General features: G+C 40.7%; 1 protein-coding gene across 1 annotated transcript in view; it reads right to left on the bottom strand.

Annotated features, from left to right (window-relative positions):
* Positions 1-27,508, bottom strand: part of WNK2 (WNK lysine deficient protein kinase 2) — a 203,770-nt gene that overhangs the window by 43,866 nt on the left and 132,396 nt on the right. Inside the window, exons 10-21 of the mRNA XM_025197119.1 lie at positions 26,237-26,428; positions 24,164-24,694; positions 20,718-21,026; positions 17,249-17,295; positions 14,052-14,217; positions 13,845-13,961; positions 12,571-12,654; positions 11,390-11,557; positions 11,121-11,166; positions 10,130-10,246; positions 7,704-8,890; positions 3,628-3,700 (exon numbers count right to left, since the gene is read on the bottom strand). Coding sequence (XP_025052904.1) covers positions 3,628-3,700; positions 7,704-8,890; positions 10,130-10,246; positions 11,121-11,166; positions 11,390-11,557; positions 12,571-12,654; positions 13,845-13,961; positions 14,052-14,217; positions 17,249-17,295; positions 20,718-21,026; positions 24,164-24,694; positions 26,237-26,428 — 3,037 coding nt within the window. The remainder of the gene's footprint in view (positions 1-3,627; positions 3,701-7,703; positions 8,891-10,129; positions 10,247-11,120; positions 11,167-11,389; positions 11,558-12,570; positions 12,655-13,844; positions 13,962-14,051; positions 14,218-17,248; positions 17,296-20,717; positions 21,027-24,163; positions 24,695-26,236; positions 26,429-27,508) is intronic.

The raw sequence follows: 27,508 nt of genomic DNA, 5'->3' as shown, positions 1-27,508 counted from the left end.
AAAGGATGACTGAACAACTCTTTGCTTGCATTGTCCAACAAATTTGCACTGTGAAGTTTTGGAACAAACATGAAACATTATACGGGCCAGCCTCATGGCCTTAACTCCAGGATAGTCTCATGAAGTTTTAGGTCATTTTAAAGCCATATTCCTGGTATCCTCAGATGATTCAGGTACACTGCCCTGCCTGTCCCTTTGCATCTAGGATATACCTCACCTTTAGGAGGTGGCAGAATAGAGAACAATACTTGTTCAGACATCAACAATTCTAGCTATCGAGTGTTTTTTTTGGGGGTGGGATTTGACATGAGACTGTGGCTCTCTTGATATTCTTGCTCATGTGATGAAGCTTGGATGAGCAGAATACAGATCTTAACCATGGCTCCAAGGGCCTGAAATGAAGTCCCATACACATATTTCAGTACATAGCCTAAATATTGAGACATGCAAGAGACTAGAATCTGTCCTCTGGCAGGCATATTTTCACCAACTCTGAGTCAATCAAAGCTCCTGCAGATTCTGCTGTGAAAGATTATTTCTCTTAGTTTACAAATCCTGGCTGTTGTTGTCTCCTAGTAAGTTAGGTGGGGGGGGGGGAATATAGATCCTGAGTCCTTAAATATGCAGTCATTACTGCCAGATGACAGTCTGACAGGCAGAACCCTGTAATCTGTAATGCTTGATATCACTGTCAGTTTTATGTACTTGTTGTAGGCCATGTGCATGCTAAGAACCATTACTAAGAGTCAAATGCCTGGAGTGAAAGAATGATGTAGATTAGCATTATTATGCTAACACATGATGTGGAAACTCAGTAAATATGTCACAGGTCTAGGATAAGACAAAACTTTCTCTCTCCTTCAGAATGGGAAAAATATTACAAAACTTTGATGGAACTACCCCAATAACACAAGTGAATTAAGGAAGCAACTTTTGCTCACAACAGGTTCTTGTAAGAAAGAAAAACAGGGAAAGATGGCAGGGAGTTACACACGGAACTGGAATGGGTAGTCAATGACTATAAACTCTGTCCAATGCCATGAGGCTCTTTACCTGGTGCAATGAAGCTAAACTACTTCTCACTCTCTGGACTGGATCTGATATGGCTCCTGAGAATTCCATCGAATGTACTGAGGCATCATAGGAGAGAGGTGCACAGGTGGGTGGGGAGGAAAGAAGAGGAAGAAGGCTGGCATCCACAGCTGTACCTTGATGATTTTTGATATGGCACTTGGATTGCCTTGGGTGGTAGGACAGCATCTGCTATCTGAACTGGGGTTGCTGAAAGTCAGTTTGTGGTATACAGCCAAAGTACAAATGCCCAAGGAGCATCAGGGTTAGACTTTTGCACAGCCCTGACTAAGTTCACTAAGTGGTCCTGTGGCACCAAACAACAAAGCCTCAAATCATGGCCTGTATCTCTCTCAGGCAGCACAGTGCCAAAGCCACAATGCTCTACACACTGTCACCACAATGGTCACAGATCATTACTGACTAACTGCTGTCCATCCTTAACTATGTCCTTGAACTCCTCCCTGCTGTCATGTGAGTGAAGGTATAACCACATCCTCAGTTAAAAAGCATACCTGACCATTAAGTTTGGCAATTAAATCAACTCCAGCCATAAGGGTGCAGAGATGTACAACTTTCATCCAAATACTTTAAGTTTTTGGGGTTCCTTGTCTTACTCTACTTCAATTTTTCCTTTGCAGTTGGCATGAAGCTAAAATATTGGAAGGATCTCATACTGCTTTTCTACCCATTTTGCAGTGGGTGTTTGTTTTAGCAACAATATAATCATTATTGTAGCTGACACTTCCCACAATGCTTCAAGCTGAGTTGAGCTGTCCATTATTTATAGTAAAATTGATCTTGGCTAGAGCAGAAGCTGACAAAGATATCAAATTGCTCATGAAATTTCTCTCCTGTGACCAGCATCTGTATCTGCAGTTCATGTTGCACCAGTGGTGGTACCAAGGATCTCCATTTCCATTGGACAATGCAGATGAGTTTTCTTGGTGGTAACAGACAGGGTGCTGTTGTTGCTTTGCTTCTGGATCTGCTCTTCCTGGTATTCTGGTGTAGGTGGTCAAGCCTGAGATGCTGATGATGGGGAGAGATTTCTTTTCTGTTCCTCGTGTGCTCTAGAAACCTGCTTCTCATGGGACAGTGAACCTCAGTACCCTCAAAAGGGCATAGTAGCTTACCACACGAACACAGCTGGCTTGTTTAGGTGCTGTCAGACACTCCATTCCTGATAACATGGCATTAGCAGCTTAGTCCTGTAATGATCATCCCTGACAGAGGGGAAGGGGCTGTTTGCTCAGAGAGAGACAGTATAAATGATGGAGAAGGAACAAACTTCCTCCAAGTGCAGTACTCCCATACGGTGCATTGAAAACTGAGGTTTGCACTGGTATTTTGACACCAATGACTATCTCCTCCAGAGGTGCCAACTTCACATTGAACTCAGAGGTGTGACAACAGAGACCGAGTTTGAACTGAAGGGCACTGTGCATTTCAGACTAGGTATTTGCAACTTCCCTCAACAGAAAATATATCTGCATGGCCCACCACAGGATACAAAGGGCATACAGGACCCAGAGGTTTCATGTTAGTCATGTTAAACATTTTTCAGGTGTGGTGTGTGGGGCATGTGTTTAATTGTCAGCACTAAATCCAAACAGGCCAATACAGATACTAGCAGTCACGCGGCCAGAGGGCTTGAGAAGCTGAATGTGTAGAAAGTTTCAGTAGGAATTTACTGGGTCAGACACTGAGTAGGTTCAGTTCTGCCTCTTCCCTGTGGTAAGAGAGAAGCAAGGACAGATGGCAAGCATCCTGTCTTTTATGCACCCATAGAGGAGCACAGGGCACACGTGTGGACCAGACAGATGTGGCTATTAAGAAAAGCCCTCTGGTCTCACATACATGAGATGCATGAACTTTTACTGAAGGATCCACACTGACACATACTAGAAGAAGAAATGCACGTTATCCTAATGTACCAACAGCAGCAGGAAATTTGGAGTTGTAATAAAAAAAAAAAAAAAAAAGATCATCCTTAAAACAGATGATGACTTACTGGACAAATAAAACAGATCAGTTGCTCATTCTAACCCACTTATAATCTGGCTCAAGCAATACAATTGTGAGAAGTAAAACAGAGTCTGTAAAAGGCTTAAGACAGGTATGCTCTGTTCTACCTGACAGTCCCCTGGTGTTTTCCTGGCAGACCAACCCTTCCTTGCATAGCTCATTCAAAATCCTGGAACATTTATGAACTCCATTCAGTGCAATAAGAGATCTGGATGGTTTTGTGCTCAGCCCTTGAACTGCAAAGCCTCCTAACAATACAGAAAGAAGTACAGCATCTCATATACATGCCTCTGAACTTAAGGTCTCAGAAACAGTTGTATCCTACTTGGCAAGTCTAATAAAAATGGCAGCAAAGCCAGTTTCAGTATGTGTTTTATGGTAGTACCTACAGGACTAAGTCTGGTCGTCCAAGGACCCATTATGTTGGTCCTATTTTAAAAGCTTTCCAAAGTGAGCGAACAAGCCCACAGAATAGTACAGAAGTGACTTTAAAGTTACCAATCTGAAATAGATGCGAGTGGTAATTACCTTTTCTGCTTGGAGACCCACCTCTTACTTCTGAGGAACTGACACCAATGCTGGTCGTTTCAGATCTTTCCAGCTTCAAGTAAAAGGAAACAACATATAAAAGTAAAGTTAATTTTCACACACATTCACACACACCAGGGAAGTCAAAATATGCTCTTCTTGCTTCCCCCACCCCTATATTTAAAGTGTATTCTAGCCTAAGGTTGCTTCACAAAAATAAGTATGTGAAATCTGCTAGTGAAGTTCACCTCCCATCTTCTTCTTCAGGCTCTCCACCTTCTCTTTTTTCCGGGAGGATGAACAAGAAGGAAAAAGTTTTGTGGGCAAGACCAAAGAATAAATTAAAATGGAAGATTAGCAAATTCATCTTGAATTGATATATTAAAAACATGTTTAAAAATTACTCTTTTTTTAACAAATCCTACCTCAATATACATATTTCTTTGAAAATGTACAGCTTATTACAATACAAATATTTTGTGAATTTGCTTTATTCTTTGGCAAACAGTCTAATGGGATGCATTGCTAATACTGTACAATTCCTTTCATAGAGAATACTGTAATATTCCCACCAGAGAAAGAGGTGTAAAGTGATTTAGAAACTCATTAATACACCTCTCTTTTCTGGTACCATTTTCTTCCCCCCCCTTCATACTTTGTATCATTTATTCAATTGAAGAGACATGTGGGCAGCTTTCAGTTTGACTAGTTCTAGAATCCTACTTTACCACCAGGGTAAACAACCCTCATCTAGCAAGAAGTATGTGGAATTTGTAATGTTCCTATAGCATTTATGACCTTTTCACATCTGGAAGACTGAACTGTGACTAGCACAGTGATCCTAGTTGGGAAAGTCATTAATGATACAAACCATCCACTGGATGATCAGTTCCTTGTGGCATCTAAGCTTTCCTTATAGGTTTCCCAGTAAAGTGATGACATGGTCTTCTCTGCTGAATTCAGGGGCCAAGACAAGATTACAAACAGAGACTAGGACAAGCTAAGCTAAAGAGTATCTAGCACTACCTGCAGTGTTTTAAGCTAAGCGCTCACAGCAGGTTTAATTAAGATTTCTTTAAATTAAGACTAAATTAATTAAAATAAATTAAGATTTATTTAAATTAAAATAAAAGAGATACTTGGCCCAATGCCACCATTTTGAAAAACAGCGGTGAAGTTCCTACAGAAGTATCCAAGCTCGTATTCCTTACAATGGAAGCACATGCAGATATAACAGTGACATTTTAACTAAGGCTGTACAAAGCTTCGGTAACTGATTCGATTGGGAGGAGATTCAGCGCCAAATTTCTGAACCCAAATCAAATTGGGAGACTCATTAAAAGGTCTGAACCAAAATCAGAAGCTTCCAAATCTATTCAGAGAGATTCGGTGCCGATTCAGCCATAAAACAAACAGGCAACAGTTCTTGACCACGCTGGACACAGCTGCCTCCAGCTGGTAAGTCTGCTGTGGTGGGCAGAGGGGGAAGGGAAGAGCATGGGGGGAGGGACAGATCAACGCCCCCACAGTGAGGGAGGGATTGGTGGGACAAGCCTCCCAACTGGGGCTGGGGGGCCGTGGGACTTGGGGAGGGGGGCTCCCATCACTGTGCACAGCCAGTCCTGGAGGGCATGGGAGCAGGCGGCTGCCCCTGGATCTGCACGGGGCAGGCTGGGACAGGCTGCACGCTGGCGGGCTGAGCTCCGTGGGGTGGGAGGAGCCAGGGCTGTGCTCTGGCCCGCTAGCCCCAGCTGCAGCCTGGAGTGCAGGACTCCTGCCTATTTAGTCTATGCCTGAACCTGAATCTGCGGCGACTCTTTGAATCGGAATCCGAAATTGGCTGAATTGAATCAGGACAGTGACTCAAATCACCAAATCAAGTCACTGTCCTTCTGAATTCGCTGAATCTCAATCGAATACTTGCCACTTCACACAGGCCTGATTTTAACCACCAGTGCCTACTTCCAAGCAGTCATGCCCTCTCTTTCCTATTAAAATAGTTAAAAGTTGTGTCTGCCTATAGCCAAAAGCAGTCAAGTTTCCCAGCTTTTAAAAGAGCCTTATCAATTTTCTAGGCTTAAGGTGCTCTGAGAAACAAGGTAATGAGCCTCAGTGAAGTCCAAAAAAAATTAGTGCAGACTGTTTCTATAGTTACTGAGGATTGTTTACAATGAATTTAGGTAAGTGTATGGCTTTTTTTTCTTTCAGTTCCCAGTTCCTATTCCTATTTTAAGGCAACAAACATATACCATGTTTTGGACCTGTACAGTCTGCTAGATATTACAGAATTAGTAGAGACATAACAAAAGGCAAATAAAGACTTCTATAACTGCTAGCAGCATGATAATGAGTACTAGGCAGTTACATGCATAGCGTACAACCTGCTTCTGGGTAAGTAACAGATAGCTGCTCAGTTCCAGTTCACCTATCTCTGACACACTTTCACAACTACACTGCTATTCTCAACCTTTGACACAAATGAGGCATAAAAAAGGAATGGAGGACAGATGAATTCTAAATGAATGAATGAATGAATGAATGAATATATGAACAATATTCAGAAAGAACAGTATCTGAGAGCAGGGAAGAAGAGACACCCTCCACCCCCATTCCCTCTGAAAGGCTCACAATGTTCAGAAAGAATCAGTTATGGTGTCTATAAATATACTTAACGTTAGCTAAAACCCACAAAACATTTGCGATTAAATTTTTCCTGCAAAAATATTTCTTTAAATACAGGATTTTTAGTTATCCTTTAGCTGAATACTTTAATAGAATCACAACTTCTCACCCCTGAAAAGGCTACACAAAACTGTCCATGTGTAAACACAGGCTTAGGAATATCAATACATATTTTGTCTAAAGTCTGACCTTGAGACTTGTTCAGTCACAGAATGAGAGGGCCCTTGTACACATGATTAAATTGCCCCTTTTAGTGGTTTAACTGCCCTTTTTAATTATTTAATTGCATACCAATGTATGCGTTCAGAGGCACGTTACGATTAAATTTCGTAACAGTGTACATGTTCGGCAGCCTATTTTGATGTAAATGACTTCTTTACGTAGCAAACTAAAACACATGCCATGTAGTTTAGTTTGCTATGTAACAAATTACAGCAATATTCTGCAGGTGTACAAAGGCCCTACCAGGAGAAGGTGGCGGGATGGTGCACAGGGTGCTGGAAGCCCAGGCATGCTTAGGGAAGCTTGGGCTTGGTGGGCTTCCAGTGCCCCGTGCACCATCCTTACTGCCTTGTCTGGCTGCCAGCACACCCAGCTGCCCTCCTGCAGCAGCCAGCCCATTCCTGGGAGGTCCCAGTTGTCAGGGATGGTATACAGGGCACTGGAAACCCGCCAAGCCGGAGCTCCCCTCAGCATGCCTGGGTTTCCTGCACCCTGTGCACTGTTGGATCAAACGGGTGCTGTCTGCAACCTGGGGCTGCGCCCGCACAGCTACCACCCAACCCAAGCAGCCCTGGGGGTACACCACTACCACAGGGGGAAGCACCAGGCCCCCCTGCAGCTCAGGGTCTGCATGACCCAGTGGCAGGTTACATGGACAGGCTCTGCTGGGGGGAGGAGGGGTGGAAGTCAGGAGAAGCAAGGGACCTGATCTATCCCCCCTCTCTCCCCGTCCCGCCACCCCGCCACCGCCCAGAGCCTGCCTGCATCTCCCACAGCTGCACTCTGATTGTTTCAGTAAGCATTGCGATTGGCTGCTGAGACAACCAACGTACTCTGGACAGACAGAATAAGCCTGTTATTATTATAGATTGTTTAACTACCAAAAAGTATCACATTTTTCAGCCTGCCTCCTACAGAAACAGGACTGAAATGAAAGACACTGAATCAAGAGCTTACACCAATTTCTGAACCCACAAAAAGCAAAATTTAGCTTTCATAAATTAATGGCTAGCAACATAAGAGCCAAAATACATCTGACAATCTTAACAATAAAAGAAATATTTCCTGAAGGAAATCACTAAACAGAAAGTACAGTACAAACAAAAAAGTAACATGCTATGACAACAAATGGTTTAGAAGTGCTCATACACAGAACTATTTGTATAGCCTACCATTGTCTCTTTGACTTGGTCTGCAGCACTTCTTAGTATGGCTGAAGTTTCTGTATCTGCTGGATTTATGGGTATACAGGGTACAGTTGTACAACTAGCCAATACAGGGTACAGTGGCATTTCAGCAGGGACAACTGACACGAATTGGTCTTTAGCAGTATTAACTTGCTGGCAGGTGTCTGAAACATTATAACCCGGTTCTCTTAAATCCAGTATGAGAGTGGGAATTTGGTCTTCAATAAAAGGTGGTAGGTTAACGAACTCACTGTCAGCTTGTTCTAACGGTACAGAACTGTCTGGTGTCCCTGCTGATGCAGAAGTTGGAACATACTCTTGGTAAAGTAAATTACGTAATTTCTCATCCAGACTTTTTATTGTGTTGTCAACAAAATCAACCCTGGGTGGCCCCTCTCCATCCGACTCTACTGTACAGGGCTGCTGTAGCAAGTTGATGCCAACCCCAGTGCAGGCGACTGGCTGGGATTGTGTCAGCATTACATGTTGCTGGGACATAGCTCCTGAGACTTGGGTTGGACTCTGAAGCTGAGATCCTGTCAGACTTAGAGAATCAGAAACAATAGCTACTGGGAGCATCTGGCTCACAAAGGAATGCTGCACCACACTGGGCTGACTGGCCTCTGACAAATGGGGGATTTGTGGTACAGGCTGACTTTCTAAAATTCCCACATCAGAGATAACAGGAAGTGGAAAGAGTTCTGCCGCCTGGGCAGGGGCTGTCTGAGACGATTTGGGTGGCCCAACAGTGCAACATGAAATCTCCACATCAGGAATACAAGTGTCTTCATCTTTCAGCTGTAGTGTTTGTTGGGAGGATAATGGAACAAGCTGAATGTCAGCAGGCTCTTCTAGTGAAGCTGCAGTATGGGCAGGAGTATTGGGCTGACTGGGTATCATTGGCTGTAGTGAAGGATATTCTTGTTGACCTGTATTAGCAGCAACCTGCTCTAGCATATATGGCACAGTCCCTGGTAATGTCGCGGCTGAAATTTCTGCCTGGGTCTGTAAAGCTGCTGAAGACACTGCAGTAGGAACTTGTGCCAAAGAAACAGGTGTTGCACTGGGACTGTCGCACAAACTTGTTCGATGAGAAAGCTGCTGATAAGCTAAGATACTTGGTTTATCTGTCACTGTAGAGTTCACTGGGTGATCGTCAGCCTGTTCTGCATCTGTAAGGAAGTAAAACCAGCAATTTACCCTTCTATAGACAATATTGTAATTGTGCTGTATAGAGTTACTACAAAACACTCTTAGGCTTAATTACAGCAGCTAAATCACTCAACATTTTCTATCAAAATGACAATTAATCCAATATTCTAATAATAAACTGAAGCTGCAGACTAAACAAAAACAGTTTTGCAAAAGGATGAGTCCTCTGAAAACATCTATGACTAGAACTTCAACTTAGTCTTAACCAGAGTTTAAATACTGGGACTTTTCTGTATAGTATAAGAATGCTTATATTTTGGTTTATGTTCAAGAAAAATACATAAGCCTACAAAAAGTCCTTTCAACAGGATGTAATGGATATCTAGATGCATTTTAAATGGAAACTGTTTTGTACTTCATGGACCATTAACAGTAATAATAGACAGTTTATAAACTACATTTCAGCAGTCTTAAAGTGAGATTAACAACAAGTTACATGTCCTATAAGGCTCCTTAAACTGCAAATTATACATTAGGGAATTCAGATAAACTTTTTGCTTTTAAAACAAAGTGCTTAAAATTTGAATTGTATAAATATGCACATCTTGGTGCAAAGTTCTTAACCCCAAAGGATCCGTTAGTAACTTTTCATTCCTACCCAAAATACAAAGTTGTTTTGTAGTTGAACAAGAGAGGTAAATGTAGTCCTCAGCCAAGCAGACATACCCTGCAGTGCTTCCCCCCTCCCCCTTTCCTAGCTCCCCTGGCTGTAGCTTTCCGAGATAGTGATGGTGATGAAGATCAAACCTTAGAGAAACAACATTTTTTGCAGATTTACTATATTTCACTGATTTATTTACAGATTTTAGAAGAAATGTATTGCAGTCATTTATCTGACCCAATTATCAAGTAGAACACAAGCCTTGGTTAACGACTGAAAAATCAAGCCACAGTATTTCCATTTTGAAATTAATGCATCCAATTACCACAAAACAAGACTGGTGGATCACAGCAGCCTGGGGTGCAAGGAAGTCAAAGAAGTACCAACCACTGCTTGCAACTTTGACATCCTTTACTGGCCAGCATGTAGAGTAACATTAATAGAAGATATACTTCACCCTCTTCCTACCAATATTCCAGCTAATATAAAATAACAACAGTAAAAGCAGGAGAGAGGAAACAACAGTCTTCGGGAAAACAAGGCAGACTGAAATACTGCATACCCTGGAGAAACAGAAGCTTTAAAAATTCATAATTACCTGGACCTTCAGGCTGTTGTGTGCTCTGAGGAACTGGTGGAGAGAACTCTGGTACTTCAGCAGTGGGATTTTCCACAACCGGACATATAATAAACCATCTTTTCCCAGTGTGTAAAACTAGTCATGAAGAGAAAAATAAAGGATAAACATTGGTGTGTAGAAGCTACAAAGTTCATTCACTTTCACCTATCTAAACTGCATGTCAAAAGCTACTCAATCCCCTATGTTTTAAGGGAAAAATTGGGTTTCTACCAGAGTAATGAAGATCAAAAATAATGGATTCTGTTGGACTCAGCATTTTACCCTCATTTTATACACAACCCCTGCCCCCCCAAACGAAATGTTGTTAACTGTTTACAAATTGACATCCAAAAGTGATATTTTAAAACTGACTAGAAAATATTCAATATTTAAGAGCGGCCAAGCACAAAACCTACATTTAGGAGGCACACCATTTTCCCGCACTTGCCAAAACCATGCTATTAGCTCCCAGACATGTATAACCCTCCCCACACCTTCAGTTCAGAGAACAGAAAGGCACACAACACATGGTGACATGGCGTTTGGAATAAAGCTTCCTTTGGTAGAGGCTATTTGTGATAGCAGAGTGAATGAAAGCCAAATGCTGACATTTTGTTTCTGTGAAAGTGATGAAATAGATATGTATGCAGAAGGACATGGCTTTCCGTTGCATTCCTTCTCAATCACTCCTATTGGGGCGGGGGGGCGGGGGCAGGCACCATTGGTTAATCAGTGAAATTCACACCTTTCCTGGATACCCATATATTGGTTTCACCTAACAGTTTGGAATTTAAAGGCTGTTGATGGAAACCATGGCTTCTATTAACACCTACATTTTCTAGGCACATTCCCAGTCACCTGCAAATGGTGCATGTTTTCTTGAGATTATTAAACTTCTGGACTGTCTGATATTATATAAGTCACTGTCTTAACAGTTCAAGATTAAATTTGTACTTAAAGGCACTTTTACCATTCTGTTGATACACAGGTGTCTTCACTTGATACTGCCGTTTTTCCTATTAAAAAAAGAATGAATAAACTGGTCATAGACATGGATTAATGCAGGAACATTTTTCTAAGGATACATTGTGTTACAGATGTTAACCAAATAAAAGCAAAATGATCTTTTTCAACTAAGACCCCTTTTACAGAAAAAAGTGTATAAACCTCATTCAAAAGACTGTAATTAGATGTTAAAAAAAAACTGGATTCAACAACTTTAAGGAACATTGTTTACACCTCATCCATTTCCAATCTGTCAGCATCCTGCTGGGGACTTGTTCCCTGATCAGAACTTCGTTCTCCTTCTGTATCTTCACTAAGCATATCTTCTGCTTTATCAATGATATCTTTCATCTGTTCAATGAATGTTTCTTTTTCAGTCTGCAAAATGAATTCATTCTCTACCTGTAAGAACACATTAAAGATAAATGCTGTAATGACAATGTATTTGTTAATATTCTGTCTATGATCTCAGCTAACTGGAAGTTTATACCTGTTGACATAAACACCATTCACCATTTATCATGGTAACTAGAATGCAAAAAGAGGACATTCTTATCTGGTTTCTGCTCAACAAGAATTCATCCCACCACAAAAAAATGAGCAGTTCTATAAGTCTAGAAGCCTTGATTCAAAGACTTTTAGCTTCTCATCCCAAAATAAACCCTTTGCTGAAACAGACAAAAACCTCAAACTCCTTAGCTATTAAACACAGAGCCTCACTGTTAGGATGCTTGAGCCCCACAGCTTCCACTGATTTCATCTAGAATCATGACAGCTCACAATCCCTGTGAAAAATTAAGTCCATTGTGCCTACAATCCAAAATAGTATTAGATCATATCACATCATCAGTGGCATTACAAAAACAATGCTTCCCTGGTCCTCAGCATGGAAGTGGAAGGGTTGCGGCTGAATCAGCAGGAAAGAAGGTCTGTACCCTCCTCTTCTGCCCCCTCATTCCATCCCCACAGGCAGGGACTTTGTGACTTGTATTTGGTTTCCATATTGTACGCCCTCCTTCCTACCTGAGGTACTATCCTGTGCCAAGAAGAGAAGTTCCTCCTCATTCCCCACTTTCACATTAGGGTAAACTTAGGTTTTTGTTGCTTTTTTTTTTTTTTTGGTGGGGGTGGGAGGAAAGGAGGGGTTGGCTTTTATGTAGGCTTCATACTAGATATCTTTATAGGACTGAAAAGGGATTTTTTTTTTTCCCTGGTAGACTGATCTGGGAAGGGGAATGAGTTTTTTGCCTTCCTCAGAGACCTGGTGAGTAGTTTAAGCCGTAAAATTCATTTAGTCACAAACTGGCAAGCACCTAGTATAGACAAGTGTTCAATATCACTGAACGCCTGATAAACCAGGACTCAGAGTAGGATAGAAGGCATTGCTTGCAGAAGGCAGGGAACAGGGCTGGTACCTTTATGTGATGAGAATCTGGTGTGATCCTACAAAGGGTGCTGGGACCAAGGCAACAGTTTTGGATGCTGGTGATGACAGCATTCTTCCAGATAGAAAAGATTAAAAAACGATTTGCAGCAGACAAGTTATTGCTAGACAACTCCCAGATGTGTTAATACATCTGTGAATTAGTTAAATTATATTTCTGGTTTCTTACCTGCCAACAGCGTCCACAACGGTTACAATTGCTCTTTACCTTTCACCTTTTAAATCAGAATTGGCAGCACACTGTTTTCTGATGCTTAATGTCACCAGGCTACCTATTTGGGGTGCAATTTCATATCAAGTATCTTTTTATCATGGCAGAAAGGAGGCAGAGAGAGAAGACATATTTGACAAGGCATTTTAGATACAATGCGAGAGTTAGAACTGGCTTGGCAAAGAGATGGGACAAGCAACTGGGATGCTACTGACACTGTGCAAGGAGTGTGGGAGGGAGATTTGGCCAGGGAGCTAGTAGGAACAGGAAACATGGACAGACAAATGGATGGATGGTGGGGTAATTGGAGTGCTGAGATTAATACTTGCTAAATAAGGAGACCAAGACTGTTCTTTATATGCCCAGTTGGGAAGGTGGAAAAATAGGGACCAGGATGGGCTGAGTGAGAATGGAACAGGGACAAGGAATAAGAAGTGGGGAAAACATGGCTAGAACAAAGACAGGATAAAGGGGATGTGTTGCACATCAGTTGGGGAAGAAAAATCAGTGCTCACTTGAGCTCACTATTCCAGAACCTGGAAAGAAACCCCAAATTTCTGAGTTTCATATTCCTTTGCCATGTGCAAATATGTGCAAAACACCTGCAAATGTGTTCCAATGCCAATCCCCACAGCATCAGTACTTTGTCATCCTGTCAGTTAATGTCAGCTCAAAAGGCAGGGTTGTCTGGTGGAACTAAATAATTCAAGTCCACTGATGATACATGTAAGCATCATTATGATGCTATGTGATGGATATATATATATATTTTTTTTTGCAGATTGCTTTTTGAAAACTTATGAAATTAGAATCAAAATGGGACATATAAAGTTGTGAAGTCAAGCTCTTAGAATTTAAGAAATGCCAGAATTAAAATGGGTGTAACCTTAATTTGGCCCCCAGTTCTAACACTGGAGTAGCTCACTTGGGAACCTCAATTTTATATCCGATGTATTTTTTTGCAGTATTAACAAATCTGGACAACTCAACATTTTAAGAAACTTATAAAAACTTCAGCACAAATAAGTCCATACCATGTAAGTAGCAATTTCTTCTGGTGCATCACCATCTAAATCAAACTTAAAAGTCACCATTTTATGATTGTGTGTTTCAAGCTGACATTCTACCATCTTATCCCCTGTGTTGCAAACCTATATAAAAAAAAAAAAAGAGTAACATTAGAATTATTCCTGGCATAACAAAAACAGAGCTTCAGTTTAAAACAAATATGTTGTACTCGCATTGAGAATGGTCAGTTTGGGTTTGCTGGACTTTTCCTGGCGTGAACGAGCACGTGTAGATTTCTTATGCTTCTTTGAAGGTTTTCCTTCTAGTTTTCCACTTCCAGTCACTCCTTCAAAGCTATCGCTCATCTCTCTACCTGAAGCAATGTCAGGAACCATGTAGCTTTAAAAAAAGGAAGAGAAAAAACCCACAGAAGATGGGGATGTGGAAAGAGAAGAGAAAGAAATACCATGACTACAAAAAAATAGCATGCCTCTTTTGTACATGAAAACAGCATCTATGTCCCTGTAATAGAATTACAGTACTCATACTTTTGGTTTGGCCTTTGCCTTGGTTATAACGATGAAGAGGGACCTTATTTACTACTGAGGTTGCTATCTTTAATGTAGTGAAAAACAGCCACTCAGAAATAAGTCATTATATTCATGCATAAATGGCATGCCCTTTTTCTTCAGGAATCCTTAAAGCTGTCTTTTGAACTGCAAGGATCTCCATTTTCCAAACTTCTATTTTCAGACCATCCACCAGGTGCTATACTCCCTGGGGGAAAAAAATCCATCTAGAACATCCACAAGAGACTGTCACCTTGTATCCATCAGAGGCAGAGATAGCATCATACACAAGAGAGTGACACTATTAGCAGCATTCACCAAGATACTTGGGCTGTATGGTGTTCAAATAGGCAAAAGGGGTGTCATGAATGCAAATCAGCCGAGCTGACTAGTGGTCCAGCTACTAACAATAAGTTAGTGATTCCTTTTATTTTTAGATGCAAGAGATGATATTTAATCTTACTGGCATGTAAGGTATACTGAAATAATCAGTCTTTTAATCACTGGGAAAAATACAGTAATTGCTCTGTGCATGGTTAGCTGCCTACTGCCTTGATGACATACTCTGCAATATACAATTTCTGCAGGCCATTTTACTGCAAGGTACTTATTTTCCACTTTATGAAGGGGCCACACAACGCATGCTAATTTGAGTGATGTGCATCCTGAGAAGAGAAGTCTCAGGATATTCTTATGGGGTGTGTTCTGACATAGGTTGCTCTTAATGTTACTACAGCTAAGAAGGTAAATTTCATATAACACAGCAAAATAGCTAAATAATTATTCAAGACATTCACCACTAAATGGTTTGCATCCTTTCTTACAGAAGACTATACAGTAGCATATTCACTAAGCTTGAGTGAACTCATTTTGCCTCATTTAATCACACTAAGGAATTAAAGGCTGGAAAGTGACTGTAAACTTTAAAGTGTATATTCTGTTTTGAAATTTCATAGAATATTATATTTCATGAAAAAATGGATGTGATCAGAAAAGTGTCACACCTCCCCTCCCTCTATAGGCTAGTGACTGAAAGAGTTAAGCACTCTATGGCCGTGTGTAGATGAAATGATGGGCATGTGTGCACGACACTTTAAAGTGGGCTAAATGCTTTTGCAAATTCAGCAGTGTAATGCACCTTAAATGACTTGGGGCACAGCAAACTAAAACTCCTCCTCAAAGCTTTAGTTTGCTGCCCTACCAGCCATGGAGCAAAGCACAGGGCTCTGTGCATCTCAGGGGCTCCGCAGGAAGCCCTGCAGGCAGGCAGCCTGGCAGTAGCCGAGGAAGGCAGGCTCCACCCAAGAGAGGGAAAGAAAAAAAAAAAGCAGTGAGCCTGATCTCTCCCCCCACTGAGCCTGCCTACCTGCACGAGCTGTGCAGGGGCCTGGTGCTTCCTTCTGTGGCCACGGTAGCTCCTGGGACTGCCCAAGCCAGGTGCCTGCAGGTGGGTGGCACCAGGGGAGGGGGCAGCTGCACAGGAAAGCACCAGCCCCTGCCCCCCCACCAGCAGCTCGCCCTCCCCTACACACTGCTGGAGAGGCAGGTAAGTCAGGTGTGTGCACAACATGGGGGTTTAAAGAGCCCTAAATTGAAGCAGTGTTTTTAAAAACCCACCACTTCAATTTAGGGCACCTGTTTCATCTACACACACCCTATATTTCTGACAAGAAGGTAAGGGTAAATCGTCTCCTTTTCCTTTTCCCCAGGACTTGAGATTTTTCAAATTCCTCACAAGGTAGGTATTACTTTAAGGCTCCGAGACCATCTACTTTGTCAGCTTGGCTTCTTTGGTGAAGCAGAAGTGGGGACAGAAGAAAATATTCTATTCTTAATATGCAGATTATGCTTCACCTGACCTAGAAGGTATACATATATTTTTCAGCTGGAAAAAAAATAGAGAGGAAGTCACAGACAAATTTCAGACGTATAAACTTGCAGCTTACAAACCCAAAAAGAGGGCTAAAGAAAATTATAATTCCATATTTTCTCACAGATATTGGTCCTCTTCCCCAAAAACCAGCTGCTGGAAATCAGGGCATGCTTTACAAGTGAGGAAGTATTGTAACAGTAATTTTTGAAAGTTAAGCTTCTGCCTGGTGAAAGTAAAAGTAACTCCATGTGATCCGGAGAGCAAAACAATGGGTAGGCTTGGCAGTTGGCTGCTAGTCTGTTACTTACTACATGGAAAACTTTTTGAAAGGCAGAAGCGGGGGGAAGAGGGGTTGCATCTCTTATACCAGGGAATGCTGTATGCAAGAAGATACATAGGTGGTACACTTCTTACTGACCACCTGTTATGTTATGTTCATGCCTCAGGCCTCCAACCTACGCTGGGGTTTCACCATGCTCAGCATTCTAAAAGCAGCTGGCCACATCTACTACACATTAACCAATACAAAATTTACCAGTGTCATTAAGCAGTACAGCACACACCTGTGGGTGGATGATGTTTGTCAGTATGGAGGTGCTTGATATTGTTTAAGCCATACAGGTATAAAACACCTTTATGCCCATATAACACTATCTATGCTAAGGATTTTACAACTAACTATTCTGGTAGAAGAGTTACACAGGTAACAACAACAACAACAACAAAAAAACCAAAAAAGAGAGAACTGGGTGTAGAGCAAGTTTAGGATAGTCTTCCTCTAAAGACCTGACAAAATAGACCAACCAAAAGAACATATGAAACTTGTCACTTCCCTCCATTTTAGTTTTCCAGTACCTAGCCCCTAGTTCTTCCATTCTACCCATTTTGTATAGCCTGGCTCTCCTAACCCACCCATACCACAGTCCTAAACAGGAAGAAAAAGCCTCCTGAAATAAAACATGCTCACATGGAGTGATTTTAAATATACCTTTCACAGCTCTGGGATAGTGTTTGCTGTTTATCCTGCACTGCATCCTAAAATATAAGAAGAGAAAATTTAAGGATAAAATCTATGAAAATGGAATACATTATGTTTGCATCTGAAGAAACAGAACATTATTAAGAAAGTTTTCTGAGAGAGCATTTCAAGAGACATTTTCCAAAAATAATATTTTAACAACATATTACTGAGTAACTCATTCTCTGAACTTGGCAAGTCTCTAAATTGTCTTTTTTCTACTTAATGTTGCTTTTATCCCCAGCATTTATTTTGGAGCACAAGCCAACATAGCTTTTGTTTGCACACAAATATCAATACACATACATCCACTCTTGGAACAGTTTGCTAATTAGTTCATTCGCCCACTGCTTGCCCTATAGCAGAAGAGCAGAAAGCACAGTAGGTCCTACATTAATAAGCCGTTAATGAATATCTCATAGTGAGAGAGTAACTTTAGTACATTTCAAATTCATGTCATTACCTACCTGATATTTTTTAAACACAGACCCAAAATTTGCCCTCTTTGTATTACTTTCCACTTCATTCTATAGTAAAACACATCCTATTATATTTAATGTTTAGTATTTTAATTATATTTTTATTATTGAAAGATGCATTATTAATTTGGAATAAAGGAGAAAAGCAACATTTCCATACTAGGCCTCCTAACACCTTTCACCTTCTCTACAAAGAAAACATTTTCAAAAAGAAAGCGTCTCCAACTGCTGTTGTCAGTGATTTACTTCCACCACTAGTAGTGCTCATATAAACATCTGAGTTCTATCCACCTTTGAGTACAGACCTGTTCTGACAGCTAGGCAAGATGATGCTTGAAGTGCCAACAGCTACTGGACCTGTCTGCCCTGGCACTCCAACCAGTGGAGATAACTGGTGATAGCAACAGCAAAACAGGCGAGTTCATCACAATTGCTGACTAATGAAAAACACAGTTTGCACAGCACAGCTGAAACTAGTTAGCCTTCAGATGTTAACAGATTCATGTTGGTTATTTCTCTGACTAAGAGGTCATTCCAAACTGCACTGCACCATCAACTGAGTCACAAAATTAATGAATAAGAACATATATATAACATCTAGATTTTTATTAAGGCACTTGGATCAAGTGTCTTACAAAAATCTTACTTGCTTGATCAATTCAAAATTACCTTGAATATGGGCACTGTCACATGTACTCAAACAAAATAGAAAGATAGCTGGAAGCATTATGGCAAAGTGGAAATGAAATGAATTGTTTTGAATTATAGTATGTATGGCATGAAACCCACTGGAGAATGTCACACCTAAGAAAAATATTAGCAAAAGTACTTAGCAGTGGCTGAGATCAACCCATTTACAACAGGAGTCAATCAATTTGACAGCTACATGGATCTACATTTGCTAATATCAGACAAGAGTTGTTTCAAACTTAGCTGAAGATTTGTAGAATAAATGGATAAGAATGATCAACTAAGCCCAACAAAACTGCCCTGTATGCAGCGATGCAAGTATGTGATATGGGAGGTTTGGTTTTGGACAGGCTATTTAATCAAGTGTTTGTAAAGGGTGGGCAAAGTTCAAGTAAATCTGGGCCCTATTATGGTCCTCAAATGGGTATTAAAGTAGCAAATCCCAAGAACCAGTAGTGTTGGGATATGGCCAGGGCAAAGTGGAAGCGGCGACTTCCTGTTTGTGATTGTGAACATATGGCGGCCAGCAGCCGCCACCTTTTTTTTGCACTCTCCCCCTGCTGTGTCAGCACATGGGGCAGCTGCATCTATTGCACCCCTGCCCCTAGGTACACTATTGCCAATGCAAACCTTTCCCACCAAACCGCTCATCTATATCACTTGGGGCAGGGAGGACCAAGGGATCTTCAGTGAATTGATACTATAAAAGTAAGCATCAAAATGGGGAAAATTTATTTAGAATTGTTTTATGTGGATGGAAATATAGGTTCCCAGGGACTCCTGATGTTTCAGTGGGTAGTAGCTAGCAGGCTGCATTTCAGTCAGCGTACAGCAAACTGTACTCCACAACATGCTGCACTGCAGTAACACAATATACTCTTTTTTCAAGGAACCTTCTGCCTGAGACCGCAGGTTTAGTAACCCTGTCTGTACCAGCTCTTTGGCACATGGGGAACAGGAATCAAAATGGGCAGAAGGAAAAACACTATATAAGGATGGAAAGAACAGGTGTTAGGTATAACTGGGGTTTTTGCAGGCAAAGTTCCATGCACTACCTATATTTGAGCTACAAAACTCATGTAAAACATTGGGCTGCGGGATATACCCCCAGCCTACATAGCATGACATGCATGCACCTCAAAGCCTTTTTGGTGAAGAGAAAAAAATTCCAAAAAGGAAGTAGAGTCCTATGGGGTGTTTCAAAGCTTGGCTTTAAATCCAGTTTTACTCAGCATCTTCATTGATGATCTGGAAGAAGACATTATCTGTACCAGATTGGGAAGAAGCTACAAATATCACTGAATACAGACATACAAAATAGGGGCTATAAGTCTGATAAGATGAAAGCTATTGCTTCTGAAGAAGAGATACTCCATTGAAGGAAGAACCCTGGAAAGCAATAGTGTTGAAGGGGATTTCAGGTTAGAAGTGGATAGCAAGTTAGATGCAGGTTTGCAATCAGATATGAGAGCCAAAAGGCCAACATAAAATTGCTTGCATATGAGGATGAATGGGAAGGCAATATTCATCTATAAAACCTTTTCCACAAGTCAGAGTCAAACAACTGGCAGCATGCAAAGAAAAACTGAAATACCGATGAGTAGGCAGGACAAAGTAATTCTGTTATACAGAAACACTTAAGACTGCACATTACAGCTTGCTTACATGATTACAAAGGGACATGATAACACCTCTCAGTATTTGAAAAATTTAGAACATTGAAAATGGAGTGGAATTCAGGGTAATACAGACGGACACTACATTAGAGAGTAATGAGATGGGAAAAAGATTCAGAATATGCATCATGAAGAACTTTCAGACGAGAAAAATGCTAGATTATAGAACAGTTGTTCCAAGCCAAATACTGGAAGCAACATTACTTGTGACATTTAAGACAGGACTGGACAAAACACTGAATAGAACTCTGCTGGATATAACCTGAGTATGACATTTCCATAGTGATTTCTATTCTATCTTTGTAAAAATAAAGGTGAAGAGATATTTGCTAGCTGATTTCCCCTAGTGTTTGTTATTCCAATGACTAACTTAAAGGAAACACTTCCTAGGTAATCAATTATAACATTGTTTTGTTTACAACAGGAGTTAAGAAAAATTTGATTTATTATTGAATGAACCATTGTCTCAAAATCTAAGCTAAGCAGCTCTACACAGCAAGTTTGGATAAACTCTTCTTTGAGATCAATTTATAACCATAAAGGAGGTTAATGGCAAGACTGGTAGTTATTTAAGGGGGGAAAAAATGGTTCTACCTCTTGAGATGACTCTGTAATCGACTGGATAGCTGAACATGGAGCTGAGACCTGCTTTCTCATAGGCTGGGAAAGCTCTGGCTGAAGTTGCAGAAGACCCGAAGGCTGAAGAGGCAGACACTGATCTATGGGCACTGTTGCACTAGGTGTAGCAAGACTGCCACGAAGCTGTGAAAGATCTTGCCCAAGGCAGGAAGGCAATATTTCAGGCTGTGACTGCAAAGGTGGTGATATAATTTTCGAAGGCTGTACTGGCATTATAGGCACCTGGGCTCCAGTTTCCAAAGCATACTGAGGTTGTCCAATAATCTGTTGTAATACAATAAAGACCTAGTAAGAAAACCTCTCTTTATGGTGTTTGACTCATTCAAGTCAAAGTGCAAAGGCCATGCTTATTAATGAAAACCCATTTATAAAACTGTGCAGTGAGAACATGCTTGAATGGTTTTTATTTGTTGGAAGTGGAAAGGGGGAGCCACAAAGAGTTTAAACAGAAAAGTAAAACAGAGGGCATATCTTACAAAGTTTACTAAGGCAGCGGTGATCAACCTAGCTAGCCATGCAGGCCAGATGTGCAGGGTTTGTCTATGGGCCAGATCTGGCACGCGGTCAGGACACAGGGTTGGTCCACTGGTGCAATCCAGTGTATCAGTACAACCCAGTACACCAGCCCAACCCCAGACACCAGATTCAGTCGCAGCACTACCACAAGCTAGCATGGTCTAGTGTACAGGACCATGTCATGTAAACCATGAGGCTCCCTCTGGGTCCAGAAGTTTGATATCAGGGGAACACTGACAGCATTAATCGCTATGGTTCTGGGAGCAATTAATACTGCTATTGCTCTCCCACCATCACATTTCCAGATCTGTGGGGAGCCCACAGACTGGATGACATGGTTCCACAGACGAGAGGTTGAACACCATTGTACCAAGGTGTAGCAAAGATGACATCAGATTATTACCTGCTTAAGTTTTATATTTTCTTAATCTATAGGAATTAAATTATGCAAAACAAAGTTGGATCTTTCTTAGAAATTCAACACTGGTTGTATGCCATTTCTTGGGAAATCTACTCTATTTCATCAAGCCTAAGTATACAGGTGGAGGAAAAAAAACCTCATAGCAGCATGAACAATGTACTTGGCTATTCATTTCAGGCTTTATTCAAGATGCTTGTTTATATCTTGCACAATGAACATATTTGGTAAGTTTTCCATAGATGGCACTGACTTGGATTTAGTTTCAGGATTAAAATGAAAGTACTGCTATTTAGCTCTATGACCACAATGCCGCAAACACTTTGATTAACTTTGTACATGAGTTGTTATGCTTATCTCAGTGGATTTCTTCCTTGTGTGACTTTTATTTGGATGTTGAAGTAACTTGTGGTATCAGGACCTATATGTGGCTTCTGATTATCTTAGAGACCACATCGTTCCTCATACTGTTGTCCAAACTAACAGTCCTTTAGTTTGTACATTTAAGGACAAGTCATTCTCCACATAAAGGACATCAAGGGAATTTGTTCTCAAAAAGGCTCAGACTTTGATATCCAAGGCATATTTCAAAACCTACTTATTTTTTTCACGCTTTTCCTGAAGAGGTGTGGGAATGTGGGAGAGAAGCAAAGGAAAGTACGGAATGGAGGGTGCTTAAGTACTACTACTGATGTGCTGTATTATTGATTTTTATGGTTGTTTTTAAAATTTATTATTGCATCTAGAGGTTTTATGTACATATAACATACTGACACACACCGTCATCATTACTACATATATTGTATCCACAATAAGGCTTTTTAGTCTGAATTATTACTATAAAAGTTTTAATGTAGGTAGAAATAAAGGCACAGCATGCTTTATATTATGAAATGGGGTTACAGAAGAGCCTAACATGAAAAAACTCTCTGGACAGCAGTTTGCTCAGTGCTGAAGGAGGGAATGTAATACCGGTATTTTTCTTCTTTCAGTATTAATCACTTTAAAAGCACCCAGTAAACTATTCCCAGAAAAAATAATAATTTTCAGATTGTGTATTTTACATAGGAGACACAGAATAAGCAAGCATTACCCATCAGTATCAGGAAAAACAGTTACTGAACTGGAATGCCTTTATTCATGGAAATAAACTCTCTCTAAAAGGGCGTTAAAGACTAAACAATATGTTCTGAATATTCTGTACACTGGGCAACTTCTTTTATTTCATTTGGATTAGCAATTATTCATCCTAATGAAATATTTTAGTATCTGTGGAAGAATCCTGTTAGCAAATTGCAACTGTGTCAACACTTGTTTAGGAATATCAGTATATCATTATCATGATATTTGCCATACAGAGTGGGCCCGATTCAGCTCTTTAAAGCAATGGAAATATTACCATTGCTTAGTTCAGGCGAAAACCTATCAGGCCCCAAATAAGCTATAATTCTTCACAAACAATATTTCTGCACCATACATATGGCTGAAGACAGAAGTGTAGATAAAATTTGGAATACTGGAGCTACTGTTCTACATGGTAGGTGGAAATGGAATGTTATGAATTTTAATCCAGACGCTACAGTAAACAGAGATGTAAAAGAATACAGGCTCGTCCAACCTTTGTTTTAGAAAGCAAGCAATTCTTAACAGATTTAGTACTTTCTTCTGCTTGGGTCACGCAGCATTTCACATTGTCATCACACTGAAGATGACAGTAGTATTATTATGTGCAGACTCATTACCAAGTTCTGAACCTACTTAGAAGGTAAGTAGTGCTAATATTAGAAGTCCTATTTTATGCTTCATTTGTTCTAAGGGACTGGGAGGGGGTTAGACCAGCAGCTACTTTTTATTGGTAAACATCCTTTGAGCAGCTTTCTGAAAAGTATTCGTCAAATAGTTATTTTAATTTAAAAAGAAAAAAAGCCACCACAACAACATTTATCCGTGAACAGTCCCATATCAGCAAAATGGCACAGTACATCCATAATCCCACATACGTATGTAGAAGTAACCTACACCTATAGACACCATGCATGTACTATAGTATGAATATTAAAATAGCAGTTTTATATTCTCTGTTATGTAACTGTACAATGATGTCCATCCTCTACACATGACCATTTTTTTCCTTCTAGCTGAGAGAGGGGGAGAAAGAAAAAGAGTTCAAGTGTTTCTATTCCTTCCTTCTCAGAGTCTAGTAGACTACCATACTTTCATAAAACCTGTGAAATTCATTCCATACCATCTCAAGATGAGCAACAGATTCACCTGATTAACCCTAGTCTGACCACTAGTTATTTCATACTGCATCTCCTGGCCAATACAATAAATCTGAGTAAAACATCTTAAATGCGAGTAACAAAAAGGCCATGGGTATATTTACAATGGAACAATTTACAAGAACTGCTGCTTTCAATAACCATCCTACATTTGAGTACTGATAGTCCAATGTCAAATGGATTACCTGGTTACCAGCCCCAGATGCAGACATAGTCTGTTCTGAAAGATGAATTATGCTTGGCTGAAGTGACTGAGGAAGTGGAGGCAGCTGCTGCGAAACTGCTTGCGTGCTCTGAGTGTGATGGGGAGAGGGAGCTTCATTCTGAATTATCTGCTGGAAGGTAGTCTGGTACATCTGGGAGAGCTGGGATATTGCATGATGTGTTGGCAAAGCTGACACTCCCGGTGGAGCCACAGCAAGTAATGGTATTGGAGCAGCCGACATATTTGGCACTATTGTTTGGCAAGGCAAGACCAAAGAAGCCACAGTAGTATGAGGAAGGTTGACTGCCTGCATGGGTAGGGCAGGGGAGTTTGGTGCCAGAGGCAGAGCAGGGTTCATGGGAAGGCTTGGTAAAATCACAGCTGGAGTAAAATATTGAGAAGGAGCAGGAATAGGGGGCACACTTGCAGCAGGTAAATCAGAGAGGTTTGGAGGAAGGTTGTCAAGTCCTGCCAGAGGAGTAATTGCAGGAATGACAGGAAACTGAGGAATCTGAAAAAAATATAATATCACATAAATTGCAAATGTTTTCATTGATGGTACAAAGTACGTTCATTTGCCATATAAGTACGTAAATCATGTGTGCCATGATACTTATGTAAACAAGGCTCTTTGGGTGACACTGATATCTTTTATTAGACCAACTTAAATTGCAACTAAAATGATAATAAAAGATATGAGTCACCCAAAAAAACCTCGTCTGCCCACGTCCTTAGACCAACACTGCTACAACCTACACCCATGATACTTATGTCAGTTTCTTAGTCACTTCTGTCCAATCTTTGAGGTTTACAAACATCCATAAAAACAATTTACATTGTTGGATAAAAAAAGGAGAATTTTCAAGATCTGGCCACTTTAAAACCTAGAAGTTCACAACTATATCTGAGACCATTTAGCAGCCAGAGCAACCTACAAACACCAGAATCATTACTTTTATTCTGAAACAAACAAAAATCAGACTATAAAGATGTTTTAAAATGTAACCATATTATATGCAAAATTAACCGTTTTAAAGCTCATATTGCAAACGTGCAGTACAGAAAAAGCTGTAAAAACAATTCTTAGATACACAAACTCCCAGTAACATAGCAAACTATAACTACCCTGTTTTGCCAGCCTGTAATTTAACATTTCTCACAAACTAAGCTAACGTAACATGCCTTCAGGCCTCTGGCATGCACCACCAGGGACATTGCATACTATGGTCCCATCCTGCAAAAAGAAGCTTATGAGAGTGATTAGTTTCCCTACCAAAAACAGATTAATTACAATATGCACAAGTGCTTGTACAGTCAGAGTCTAATTTCAGAGGCAGATATCTGCCTTTTGGAAATGAAAGGATTTCATTTGCCATTTTAAAATGTATTAGAAGCAAATATTGAGAATTTTGCTCACTGCTTCCTTTAGCCTGTTTTGGTAAGATGCCAAAATATGCATACATCACAGAAGCAACTTGCTTTTCCTTTTTGTTTAAGCTGCTTCACAACTTAAGACCCATTGTTAGCCAACACACTGAATGGCTTGAATAAGAATGTCACCACTTTAGTAAAGGTTCATCTCTGCTACTGGTAACGGAGAGAGGCAGAGAATTAGGAAAGGAGATGGATGGGTGGTGGAAAAGAAAGTGAAGGTAGGAGCTTAAGAACATAAGAGTGGAGCTTAAGAACATTAGAGTGGGCTAATGTTCATGTTCTTAAGACTGGGATGAGAAAGAGGGTCCACCATGAAGGAAAAAAAATGCAGAACTACAGTTATTGTAATTTTAATAACTAACATTAATCAAGTCAAGCAGGCAAGATTTAGGATTATTTCACAGAATATTTCTGATTCACTAAGAAAAAAATATCATGAAAAAAATATAGGTAACATTTAAAAGCTACATAATGTTGAAGTATAATTTAACTGATGCACATTCTTAGGAAATGGGTGAAAACTGATGCAGGTTACATTAATCAGTGACCAGAAAGCTCTACTTGAAGGAGGCATGCCTCTAAATGATAACTCTCCAGTGATATCTCAAAAGTACTTTACCTGGGTGGGTGGGACTTGAGGAACCTGTGGCACAGTAGAAATCTGTAGGGGTTTTAGTTGTATACTGTTAGCTGCCACCTGAGAATTCTGGGTTTGATACTGGGGTAACAAATGGGCTGCAGGCTGCAATGGACAAACTGGCTGGCTGGCTAGAACCTGCTGCAGGGAGGCTTGCTGTGCCATGGACTGCTGCTACAAGAGAGCAAAAAAACATATTAAACAGTCAGCTAACTGAACCTCTCTTCCCAGCTAGGATGGCATGGTTATAACAGAAATGTCACTTGTATGGCATACTACTAGTAAAAAGGCACTCTCAATTTAAACCCTGTTCCAGAGTCTGGATGTAAGATGCATCTAAATAAAACATGCATACCAAAATATCCAGCTGTCTGAGAAGATTATTTTTAATAAAAATCAAACAGACACTTTAAATCTTGGAGAAAGCTAAAACAAACCAAGTCAGACTCAAAAATCCCCACTGGCCTCAGAGTCCTATACATAGATCAAACTAAACACATTTAACACATTTTAGATTAAAACACTTACTCAGCAAGTATAGTAGCCATTCAAATTTACTGTAAATTCATAATGCAATATAGGTTGCCTGATCAAGGAATAAAACATTCTTACTGCAATAAAGTTACAGGAAATAGTACCAATTGTATAGAGCAGGGGTCAGCAATCTATGGCTTTGTACATGGGACTTTGGTGGTGTGACCCATCCCAAGCAGCAATGGCCGACATCATTGCAGAGCCACTGGCGGAAATATTTGAACGCTCGTGGCGCACGGGCCAAGTCCCGGAGGACTGGAAAAGGGCCAATGTGGTCCCCATTTTCAAGAAGGGGAGGAAGGAGGACCCGGGCAACTATAGGCCAGTCAGTCTCACCTCCATCCTTGGCAAAGTCTTTGAAAAAATTATCAAGGCTCACATATGCGAGAGCCCGGCAGGACAAATTATGCTGAGGGGAAACCAGCACGGGTTCGTGGCAGGCAGATTGTGCCTGACCAATCTAGTCTCTTTTTATGACCAGGTTACAAAACGCCTGGACACAGGAGGAGGGGTGGATGTCGTATACTTAGACTTCAGGAAGGCCTTCGATACGGTATCCCACCCCATATTGGTGAACAAGTTAAGAGGCTGTGACTTGGATGACTACACAGTCCGGTGGATGGCGAATTGGTTGGAGGGTCACACCCAGAGAGTCGTGGTGGATGGGTCGGCTTCGACCTGGAAGGGTGTGGGCAGTGGGGGCCCGCAGGGCTCGGTCCT

This window comes from Alligator sinensis, unplaced genomic scaffold (genome assembly GCF_000455745.1).
Source record: "Alligator sinensis unplaced genomic scaffold, ASM45574v1 scaffold391_1, whole genome shotgun sequence".
NCBI classification, from domain to species: domain Eukaryota; kingdom Metazoa; phylum Chordata; order Crocodylia; family Alligatoridae; genus Alligator; species Alligator sinensis.
The sequence above is the reverse complement of the archived record's forward strand: the minus strand, read 5'-3'. Positions and strand labels throughout refer to the sequence as shown.